Source organism: Thermobia domestica, chromosome 14 (assembly GCF_964235325.1).
Source record: "Thermobia domestica chromosome 14, izTheDome1.hap1.1, whole genome shotgun sequence".
Lineage (NCBI taxonomy): Eukaryota > Metazoa > Arthropoda > Insecta > Zygentoma > Lepismatidae > Thermobia > Thermobia domestica.
Window position 1 is genome coordinate 192,307,687 of NC_137467.1, and position 12,301 is coordinate 192,319,987.

Consider the following 12,301-nt stretch of genomic DNA (forward strand, 5'->3'; position numbering starts at 1 on the left):
TCCCCAGGTTGTTCCAGTAAGACTTTTCAGCAAATTGAGCCTTTTTTGCGATAGCTTGCAAATGGGCCGACCATGTAAGGCGGTGATCGAAAGTAAGACCAAGATATTTGACAGTACGAGAAGGCTTGAGAGGCACATTTTGAACAGTAAGATTCAAGAGACTAGGATTACGGCGTATACGAGAGCGGTATTTCGGTGATAGGAATACAATAGCTTGCGTTTTCGTCGGGTTTATTTTCAAGCGCCAGTGAGAGCACCAATCGACAAAGGTATTGATAGCATCTTGTAAGGCCAAATTGAGTTGGTGGATAGTTTTACCAGTGGCGAGCAGTGCAGTATCGTCTGCATACTGAAAGAATTGTACTGTAGCTGGAACAGCAGGAAAGTCGGCAACATATAGAATGTACAGTAAGGGCGACAAAGCCGATCCAGAACCCCAGAATGAAGAAAAATTGGAAAGGAGCAACTGAAATTAATATAGACGTAGACCAGGCGACAAGTGAGAAAATTACAAATGAAGCGGAGATAGGCAATAGGCAATCTGAGCTGCTTCAGTTTATAAATAAGAGCTGGATGCCAGACCTTATCGAATGCCTTTTTCAGGTCAAACAGGACCAAGCAAGATGGATGTCCTGTGTTAAAATGGTTGTATATGGAATTAGTAAGGCGAAGTAGTTGGTCGTTGATGCTGAAAGAGGGTCTAAAACCAGCTTGTTCAAGAGGAAGGCTGTTGTGTAGTGCCAGATAGCAGTGAAGACGTTTGACAATGATACGCTCCAGAATTTTGCAAAATGTTGATGTTAATTGAATGGGACGATAAGAGCTGACAGTGTGAGCAGGTTTGCCTGGTTTGAGAAACATGAGAGTTTTGGATGTTTTCCAGTCGACAGGGACATAGCCAGTACGTAGAATAAATGTATATATAAGAGAAAGCAAATATAAAACAATATAGGGGCTTTCTCGAACGTGCCTGTATGTAATAGAGTCTATACCAGGAGCTGTGTTACGTCTATGAGCAACAACAGAAGTAATGTCAGATATCAAGATTGGCTCAGTAAGAGGATTGTTCTCGGAAGAGTATGTTGAATATTTGGTTGTAAGTGTGGAGAGTTCAGATTGAGCCTGTCGACGGGATGAGGACGATGAGGTAAATCAGGTGTCAGTGGTGTAAATATTTCCTGAAGGTACTGTGCGAACGCATTAGCCTTGTCAGTATCGGTATGAAGAGGCGTATTATTGTCAATAAGAGGGTAAGTTGTTCGAGTATTTTGCCCAGTGAGTTGCCGAAAACGCTTCCAATACTGCGTTGGATGAGAAAGAGAACCGAGATGGTTGCAAGTTTTGATCCAGCTCCGTAGTTTGTAAGCTCTGAGATAGTTGTGAACGGTGCGTTGAAGTTGTCGGTGGTGATGCAGGGAGTCTAGGTTGCCAGTAGCGACGAAATCCCTATAAAACTGACGAGAACGTTTTATCAACGGCAGGTATTGTGGAGGCAAAGATGGTCGAAAGGCAGAAGTTGTAGAGGTAGGAATGTACTTGGCAGTAGCATTTCGCATGACAGTAGTCAGAGAGTCGAGACAATGATAGAGGTCTGATTCGGTACTTGGTGGCGATAGCTCAGAAAGATTTTCTGTGAAATGCGATCTGTATGCAGTCCAATTTGCCTTATCATAACGATAGGTAGTTCGTGGAGGTATATCCTGAGAAGAAGTAGCCGAACGAGTTGTAATAAGGAGTTTTATAGGAGCATGATCGCTGCCAATGAGATCAAGTACCTCAACAGAGCTACGATGAGATATGTTGCTCGACACAATAACTATATCCGGGGTAGTCTGGCTAGAAGGCCTGGTAGGTTTCGGCAGTGGTAGTGTCACACCGGTAGTATGGCTAGTGATATAATTGAGAAACTGGTCTCGCTGAGTCGCCGGACGGCTATGTAAATTCACGTCTGCCATGATTATATAGGTGCGAAAATTATTAGAGATGTATTGGAAGAAACTGAATGGAATATCATGACCAGGACGGATATACAAAGTTGCAACTGTTACATAGAGTTCTTTATAGTATAAAGATGTGATAAGATGTTCAGGAATATTCTGTAAGACGGGTGAATGACTGCGAAATGGGATGGAAGGAGAAAACCCAATCGCTACTCCCCCGTTGGCGCGCCTGGCTGCTATGGTGCTATCCTGCCGTAACAATTGAAATCGAGGTATGCGACATGTCATGTTGTGTGAGAGATGAGTCTCATTAAGCAGAAAGGCATGGATCTTTTCTTCAAGCAAAAGCGCTTCAAAGAGCGGCTTGTGCTGTGACAGAGAACGTATGTTCAAAAACAAGAAGGAGAGCGCCATAGTGTAATGAAGAGAGGCATGGTGGGTTTTAAACCTCGGTTTCCAGTACATTTGAATGATAGTAAACATTATTGCCAGAATATGTGGGAGGGATGGTAACGTTGAAAATTGCCTTGGCTGCGTACTGAATTTGTTGAGCGATGTGGCTACGTAAGAATGGGTGGATGTTTTGTAAAGACAGAGTAAGAAATGTTAAAAGTTGATGGACAGTTACAGGCTGTTGAAGAGCGGGATTTGTAGGTGGTTGGATTTGTTCAGGTATGCGCAGTGGCACTACTGTCTCTGGTTTTGATGGCTCAGGAGCTGGTTTGGATCGGCATTTGTAACTATATGTTGGATGTGAATTTTCCTGACATGTGGAGCAAGTCGGAGGTGATTTCAAATTAGTACAACTACGTGTAGGATGTGGACCCGAACAGTAACCACACTTAAATGGGTTTCTACACTGAGATGTAGAATGTTGTCCATAGACCTGACAGCGCTCACAGCGAAGAGGTAATGGAGAAGAAGTCCTGGATGGTTCTACACGATGGCGCTGTCTGTAGATATATGCACCACGAGTTAGCAGATCATCAATGGTCTGCTGTGAACTGGTAAGTACGCGCACCATGTATGTCGGACCATGGTCGCCTTTGATCCGGATGCATTTGATGATAAGGTAGCCCTCTAACTTTAGTTCTTCGAGGATCTCATCGTCGGTATAACTCGGATCTACCCCGCGAATGACAACAGAAAGAGTAGGTGATTTCTTCGGCAGAGGTGGCTGTTTGGTACGTTGGTCACTGAGCTTGGTCATTGTAGATTTCTTTCCGAAAATCTCAAAACTGAACTTGTTCCGGATTGTACGGAGAAACTCTGGATCAGGTGTCTTGATAATCATTCCGTTCCTGGTCTTTATGATTTGAGTGATATTGACACGAGGCAGGTATTTAGTAATCTGAACGAAAAGAAGTTTCGTGTTAGTGAATTTCGGGTCAAAACTCTGAAGTAAATAAGAATAGATAGCAGGGCGACCCGGTGGAGGTAGATTAGGAAACTGGTTATCGTCTCGAATGTCAATATTCATGGAAGATTCAGAGCTGGCGTCACTGATCTTATGCTGTCGTTTAGCAGGCGGCAGTTTTGTTGATGCTACTGGTGAACGGGAGCGAGCTGAAGAGCCCTGGCTGGCAGAAATCCGTTCCAATGAATGACATCTTCGTCTGACCGATGTCCCGGAAGAACAAGAGGGTTGCGGTATAACTGGTGGTAAACCGGAGTGTTGGCCACTCACAGGTTGAGATGCCATAAGGCACGTTTGGGTTGATGGTAATCTCCGTACTGTAGTAAGGTATAGTGGAAATGATGATTATGAAGAAGAAGAAATGAGGTATGAATGATGAAGCTAAGCTTCCAAAAATCTTGTACACTGGTGTGTACGGTAAGGCAGTATCCACTTTGGTGAAACCCTTAGTCTCTCTCACTCTCTCGCCCGTAACTAGGACTTGCCGTGCTTGCGTCCACAAGCACGTAATAATCCTAGCCTAGACTTGACAATGCAAGCAGTGCCTCCAGTGAGAAAGCTGGAAACCAGCGAAGTGTAATACTTTAGTTTTTTTTTTTGCTAGCCGACTACGACTAGCACCCGTCCAAAGGGTACCGCCCTTTATATCGGGAAGTGGGTTACAGGGAATAGCTAGGAGTGGAGAACGATGGGTGGGTTTCTAGAGTTTCATTCAACTTTATTAAATCTTATATTTTACAAGCAAATTATAACTTGGTAGCAGTTATTTATTCATTCATCATAGGAGTGGGGAAATAATTACATCGTGTAGAGTTTGTGGACATTATGGCCATTAACCATAATCATTATTGAGGTGGGATGATAGGGATGATGGTGAGGTGCACTAGACATCACATCATCGGGTTGTGTTAGTAAAACAAATGCAGGTTATCTTCTGATTCGGGGGCAGCTCCGAATCTGATGAAGACAGTGGGAAGCCCTTGTAGAACAGTAGGACTACTGTGCAAATGATGGAATGATGTATGGTGGGGCTGTATCGGTGATAAAATCATTGATGAGAATGAGATCGGGGCTGTCAGGGGGGAGAGTATAGCGGTAGAGTGTAAAAAGTAGTGAGAGGGGAGAGTGACGGAGTGGAGTGTGGGGTCGGATGAGAGCGCACTGATGCATTGTATCGAAAAGCAGAGGGTGGGGAAATTGATATCGTTGTGAGATGTAGCGAAGACGTAATGTTTCGAGGTGGTATAGGATGTGCGGAAAAGGTGTTTGATTGTAAAGATCTCGGGTAGGACTGGGAAGGCGAATGCGAAAAGCAAGACGAAGAGCATGTCTTTCCAGGATTTGCAAGCGAGCGTAGAATGATGGGGCGGCCGATATCCAGGCAAGAAAGCCATAGGTGAGGACGGGGCGTAAGAACATTTTATATGTAGTAAGGAGTGTGTGGGCAGTGAGTCCCCAGGTAGTTCCAGTTAGGCGGCGCAGGAGGTTAATTCGATTATAGGCTTTCTTACAGATGGTCTTCAGGTGAGGCGACCATTTGAGATGCCGGTCGAAGGTGATGCCAAGATAGGTAGCTGTATTCTGTGGTTGTAAGGGAACATGATCGACATGAACGTGAAAGTTAGCTGGATTGCGGTACACTTTAGTTCGTTTGCCAGGCGGAAGGAAAATGATGGTTTGTGTTTTAGCGGCATTGAGTTTGAGGCGCCAGTATCTGCACCAAGAAAGAAAAGTATCTATAGCTGTTTGTAATGTACGGTTAATCTGATGAATGGTTGGGGCAACAGCAAGAAACGCCGTATCGTCAGCATATTGATAGAGATTGATGTTGGGAGGAAGATTGGGAAAATCAGCCACATAGAGCAGATAGAGGAGGGGAGAGAGTGATGAACCTTGAGGAACGCCGGAATGAAGAAAAATGGGATGCGATAAGTGGTTGTTGATGGAAGCATAGCTAAGGCGACAAGTGAGAAAATGAAAAATAAAACGGATATAGCAGAGAGGAAGATCAAAGGAAAACAGTTTATAGAGAAGACCAAGATGCCAAACTTTGTCAAAGGCTTTTTCTAAATCAAATAGAACTAAACAGGACGGTTGATTGGAGTTAAACTGATTTGTAATGTGAGTGGTTAAGCGAAGGAGTTGGTCATTAATACTGAATTGGGGACGGAAGCCTGCTTGGTGAAGTGGAATGAGATTACGTACAGAAAGATGGAGGTGAAGACGGGAGACGAGAATACGTTCAAGTAGTTTACTGAAAACGAGTGTAAGCTGTATTGGACGATAGGAAGAGACTGCATGAGGTGGTTTGTTAGGTTTCAAGAACATTAACGTGGTAGAGGTTTTCCAAGGAATCGGTAGGAATCCAGTACGCAGTATAAACGTGTAGATTGTAGCCAGAAGGTAAAAGAGGACATAAGGTGCTTCTTTAATATGGCGGTAGGATATGCGATCGGAACCGGGTGCAGAGTTTCGTTTGCCACGGAGACTATGGTGAACATCTTCGACGGTAATAGGTGATGTAAGGGCAGAATCTGGAGGGAGAGTGTGAGTGGAATGGGGTTGGAGTGCAGGAGAAGAAAGCTGTAACCTGTCTGTAGGGTGACGACGCAAGGTAGGATCAGGAGGGAGAGGAGTAAAGATGTCTTGCAGATAAGAGGCGAAGGCGTTAGCTTTGCTGAGATCATCTTGGAGTGGCTGATTGTGATCAAGAAGTGGATAGGAAGTACAAGAGCTTTTGCCTGTTAGTCGGTGAAATCGCTTCCAGAATTTGGAAGGATGAGATGTGGTACTAAGTTGGTTGCAGGATTTAATCCACTGACGGCGTTTATAGGCGACAAGGTAGTTATGCACAATCCGTTGATATTGACGATGGAGGCGGAGTGCTTCAAGGTTGCCAGTACGAGTGAAATCTCTAAAATGTTGGCGAGAGCGATGGATGAGATGAAGATACTGTGGGGGAAGAGGTGGACGAAAGGAATGAAGAGTGCTCTGAGGAATATACTGTGCAGAAGCAGTATGAATGGCGCCAGTAATAGAATCAAGAGTGATACATTTCGTCTTCTGTTGTAGGAGGGGTGATACAATCTAACTGTGTTTGTAGGGAAGTACGGTAGGCAGACCAGTTAGCTTTGTCAAAGCGAGGTACCGTGCGAACTAATGGTGCTGGACTAGGAGTGCGTTGCGGAGTAGGTGTCAGAGTGAGAAGAATAGGGACGTGGTCACTGCCTAGGGGATCTAACACTGTAAGTGTATGCCGGGTGAGCAGATTGGAGGACGTTATGACGATATCGGGTGTTGTGCCACTTTCAGGGCGTGTGGGTTGTGGTAGATCGTGAAAGAAACCTGTAGTATGGGTAGTGAGGTAAGTTCGAAAATGTTCCTGTTGACGGGCAGTACGACTGTGAAAATTAATATCAGCTAAAATGACATAAGTATGAAAATGATCAGAGATATATTGAAAGAAAGGATATGGTATGGGGTGACCAGGGCGAACATAAATTGTAGCAACGGTGATGTTAAGGGTTTTGAAATATAACGTAGTGATGAGATGTTCGGGAAGAGGAGTTAGATAAGTAGAATGCTGTCGATATGGAATGGATGGTGAAAAGCCGATGGCAACACCTCCGCATGCTCGACGAGCGGGTGCGGTATTATCATGGCGAAGAAGAGTATAACGTGAGATGTACGGGTTTAAGCGAGGCGTAAGATGGGTTTCATTTAGCAAAAAACAATGAATATTTTTCTCTATCAGAAGCTGCTGGAATAAGATTTTATGTTGCATGAGTGATCGAATGTTGAGAAACAGGAAATGAAGTGCCATGACGAGGGGAGAGAAAAGGAAGATAGAGAAAGTTAGACTTCCGTCTGGAGTTTGTCCGAGTGAAAGTAAACTGTTTGTCCTGAGTATGTGGCGTTGAAATTAATGTGGAGAATATCCTTAGCAGCCTGTTGAACTTGATGCAATATATGATGTCGGAGAAGGGGATGGATGTTCTGCAAGGTAACAGTAATAAATGACAAGAACTGCGTAATGGTGATAGGCTGACAAGCGTCGGTAGGTGGTGGGAGAGTTTGGGTAGCGTGTGGTCTTAATGGAACAGTTAATTCAGGTTTGAACGGATCGGCGGTTGGTCTTGCTTTGCATTTATAACTATAAGTAGGATGATCTGTCGCATTACAAGTAGAACAATGTGGAGGTTTTTGAAGGTTAGTGCATTGACGAGTGTTATGAGGCCCTGAACAGAATCCGCATTTTAACTGATTTGGACAAGCACTGGTAGCATGCGCGTTGTAGGCTTGACATTTTTCACAGCGCATGGGTAGCGGTGAAGGTGACTTAGATGGTTCAACGCGGTGTTTCTTGCGGTAGATGAATGCTCCATTGGAAAGCAAGGAGTCAATGGTTTCTTTGGATTGGGTTAACACCCGAACCATGTAGGTGTTTCCGGAAGCATTCTTAATGCGGATGCATTTGAGGATGGAAAGGCCGTCAAGACGAAGTTCTTCGGTGATTTCGTCATCTGAGTAAGAGGGATCGACACCTCGTATCACGACAGAAAGTGCAGGCTGTCGGCGTGGTGGAGGCGGTTGTTTGGATAGACGAGGTGCTTGATTGATGATCTTAGCTTGTTTGCCGAAGATTTCAAATGAATAGGTATTGAGCAGATGTTTGGCGAAATCTGGATCAGTTGTCTTGATTATGATGCCTTTCTGAGTGTTGATGAGTTGTGTGATTTTAGTGCGGGGTACATACTTGACGAGGCGAAGATACAGAATTTTCAAATCTTGATATTTGGAGTCATAGTTAGTGAGAAGGAAAGAATGAATTTGAGGCTTCGTGGTGTGTTCCAGAGAGTCATCGTCCATATGAGAACCTGATGATGAGTGTGAAGATTCACTGAGGGTATGATGACGTTTGGCCTTTGGTGCATGAGATAGATGATCATGTTGATCGTCGTGAACGGGTGGTCCAGTATCACTGGAGCGTTTTGAGCGGTCCTTCCGCATAGCTGACGAAGCAGCCGAAATGGAAGCGTCCGCAGAAATAGATGGAAGACCAGAAGAAGCTGAGGCCATGAAGATACAAACAAACAGATACAACACAAAGTGCTTAGAAAAGGTAGGTGTGTAGGTAAAGACCACCCATTCGGATAGTGGCCAGGTGGAGAGAAGCCCCAGTGTAAAATCTACAGCAGCAGTTGCACTTCACTAGATTAGTCTTACAACTGTTACTTGATATTTGCTTTGAGCAACTCTCAGGATCGGGGTAGGATAACAAAAAACAGCCGTTTTGACGTTTGGTACGTCACAGCTGGTGAGGCCAATAAACAATTGACCTGAAGAATACTTTAGGTTTTTTTTTACCGGCTAGCCAAAGCGGCTAGCAACCTATAAGAGGGTTATGCCCTCTGTGAGGTGAGTGGCAAAAAGGATTTTAGGTGCGAGGTACAGTAGGTGGTCTATGTGCTTTATTGAAATTTCTTAGCATTATGTCTTACACTAACTAACAAAAGGACGTAAGGAACTTTGATCCTTACCATTGTGAAAGGAAATCATACATATATATAGCAGGTAATAACTATAACAAATGACTGAACGTGCAGGTAAAAATATATATAATATAAAATAAAATACAATAGAAAAAAATTAATAAGGATATACAAGTAGAACAAAATAATAAACATAGATGATTAAGGAAATTTTGAAATGTTGATAATGTGAATAAAGAATGAGACGAGGTGCGAAGCACAGGACAACACGTGGGTTTTGTTAGTCAGACAAATGAAATTATCTTCTGCCTAGGGGCATCTCTAGGCGATGATGAGAACAGGGGGAGCCCAAGTGAGTAGACAAAGGTAATTACTGTGCATGGTATGATGGGTGAATGAGCGGAAGATGTTCATCAATGATGTAGTCAGAAATGAGTAAGAGCGAAGGATCTCTCGGAGGTAATATGTACTGATAGAGTGTAAACAGTAAAGTCAAGGGGGTATGGTAATAACGTTGTGGTGTGGGATTCAAAGCGAGGTATCGCATAGTGTCTTGAAGTAAAGGGTGCTGGATTTGAAAACGTTTGTTGATATAAGTGAGACGTAGTTTTTCGATGTGATACTGTAATGTGGGGAAAGTTATGCGTTGGTATAGCTCCTGGGTAGGACTCGGTAATCGAACACGGAAGGCTATGCGGAAAGCGTGTCTTTCGAGGATCAAAAGTTTTTGGTAAAATTTAGCTGATGCGGCTATCCATGCAGTGAATCCATATGTTAAAGTTGGCCGTAAGAAAACCTTGTATGTATTTAAGATTGTCTGTGCGTTAAGTCCCCATGTCGTACCAGTTAAACGTTTCAGTAAATTTAGTCTATTATATGCTTTCGCCGTGATAGTTGCAAGATGTTTATTCCACGTTAAGTGACGGTCGTAAGTAATTCCGAGATAAGTGACTGTGTTACTGAGTCGTATAGGTTCATGGTCTACATGAAGTGAGAGATGGCGAGGATTTCGACGTACTTTTGATCTTCGACGTGGTGGTAGAAAGACAATAGCTTGGGTTTTGGCCGCATTTATGGTGAGTTTCCAAAGAGTACACCAGGAGGTAAAGCGGTTAATTGCAATCTGTAAGACATGGTTTATTTGTTGAATGGTGTTACATAAAGCAAGGAAGGCGGTATCGTCGGCATACTGAAATAGATGGATCCTATCGGGAAGTCCAGGCATATCGGCAACATAAAGTAAGTAAAGTAATGGGGACAAGGCCGATCCTTGTGGTACACCTGAGAGTAGAAAAATAGGGTGTGAGAGGCTGTTGTTCACAGAGATGTATGCGAGGCGGTTGGAGATGAAACTGTAAATGAAACGAATATATATTATTGGCAGCTTTAATGCATGGAGTTTATATATGAGCCCAGTATGCCACACTTTATCAAAGGCTTTTTCTAGATCGAACAGTACCAGACAGGAGAGTTGAACTGAATTATATTGCTGAGTGATGAGTGACGTAAGGCGGAGGAGCTGATCGTTTATAGAGAATGATGGTCGGAAGCCTGCTTGTGTGAAAGGAATAAGATTGCGAGTGGTCAAATATAGATGTAAACGTTTAACTAATATGCGTTCCAGGATTTTACTAAATGTTGAAGTTAATTGTATGGGACGGTAAGAAGCTACGTCCTGTGGCGGTTTATTAGGTTTAAGAAACATTAGCGTTTTTGATGTCTTCCAAGATATTGGAAAGTATCCAGTGCGGAATATGAACGTATAGATGTGTGCAAGTAGGACTAACAGACTGCCAGGACATTCTTTAACGTGTCGATACGTTATAGTGTCTAAGCCAGGTGCTGTATTTCGTTTGTTGTGAACGACTTGAGTGATTTCTTGTACGGTAATCGGCATTGTTACGGGCGAATTGGCAGGTAGTGCATGGTGAATATTCGGCTGTAGTTGTGGTGAGGAAGTGTTAAGCCTGTCGACCAGATGGGGAGCGTTGTCTGACATGGTAGGTGTGAAGATAGTCTGCAAATGGTTGGCGAAAGCGTTTGCTTTTGCAGTATCCGTAGATGCGGGAGTGTCACCTAGTAAGAGAGGATACTTTGGTGTGGAAGACTTTCCACAAAGTAAATTGAATCGCTTCCAATATTTGCTGGGATGAGTAGTGTCAGAGAGATTATTGCAAGTCTTTATCCAGCACCGAAGCTTGTAGGCTTTTATATAATTATGGACCATACGCTGGAGTTGTCTATGATGACGTAATGCTTCTGGATTACGAGTTTGCAGAAATTCTCTGTAAGACTGGCGTGAGCGCTTGATCATAGTGAGATATTGCGGAGGAAGACGAGGAGTAAATGAAGGAGTTGTAGAAGTTGGGATGCAGGAGTTACTTGCATCTTGAATAACAGTGGTGATTTTGTCGACTGTAGCATCTAACTCTTCTTCAGTAGTAGGGTCCTTGAGATGTATGGTTTGATGGGAAATGTGATAGCGATATTGTTCCCAATTAGCTTTATCAAATCGTAAACTAGTCCGTGGTGGTAGTAGTGAACGTGCGGTATTCAGTGAACGTGATTGATATGTTAATTTGATAGGTGCATGGTCACTTCCGAGCAGGTCGAGAACTTCGACGGTGCAGTGAGTTATGAGATTATTAGAAACTATAACGATGTCGGGCGTGGTGTTGGAAATCGGGCGAGTAGCTTGAGGGAGATGAACAATAATGCCCGTGGTGTTAGCTGTGATGAAGTGCTCAAGATTTGTTCTTTCCTGATTGGTGCGACTGTGCATATTGAAATCGGCCATGATGAGATACGAACGATAGGTATTCGAGATGTATTGCACAAATTGGTACGGAAGGGGGTGCCCTGGTCTAATGTATATAGTAGCCATTGTAAGGACGATATTTTTCAAGTAAACTGTGGCAAGAAGGTATTCTGGTAATGGCGTTGTGTTGTAGTGGTGCTGCCGAAATGGTAAAGAAGGCGAGAAACCAATGGCTACTCCTCCGTTAGCTCGTAGTGCCGGAACAGTGTTTTCTGCATGAATCATTGTATAATGTGGTAAACGGCAAGAATGAGATGAAGTTAGAAAAGTTTCATTAAGTAAGAAGGCCGTGACGTGGTGTTCTAGGAGAAGGTGCTCAAATAAAAGTTTGTTTTTTGGAAGGGAGCGTATATTAAGAAACATGAAGACTAGAGCCATAACACGAAGAAATTTAATCGATGGATGAAGCATGAGATTTATGGAAGTGCACAGTATTACCAGAATAAGTAGCAGTGAAAGTAACATGGAATGTAGTTTTGGCCGCAAGTATAATTTGTTGTAAGATGTGAGGTCTGATAAACGGATGAATGTTTTGTAACGCTAGTGTTAGGAAAGTGAGAAGTTGATCGAGATTAACAGGAGTATTGAGTGGATGTGGAGTGTCATGTGCCTGGGCCGGAGGCCGCAGTGGAAC

The 12,301-nt window shown here is 43.5% G+C and overlaps 1 protein-coding gene across 1 annotated transcript; it reads right to left on the reverse strand.

Moving 5' to 3' along the window:
• Nucleotides 1–1,040: 1,040 nt before the first annotated feature.
• Nucleotides 1,041–2,354, reverse strand: LOC145670189 (uncharacterized). Its single transcript, XM_081738565.1, has one exon. The coding sequence runs from the start codon at nt 2,352–2,354 to the stop codon at nt 1,041–1,043; it is 1,314 nt and encodes a 437-aa protein (XP_081594691.1).
• Between the last annotated feature and the right edge of the window lie 9,947 nt (nt 2,355–12,301).

Bases quoted from the DNA above. Each gene is read 5' to 3' on its own strand.
- LOC145670189 (XM_081738565.1), bottom strand. From the start codon at position 2,354: ATGGCGCTCTCCTTCTTGTTTTTGAACATACGTTCTCTGTCACAGCAC.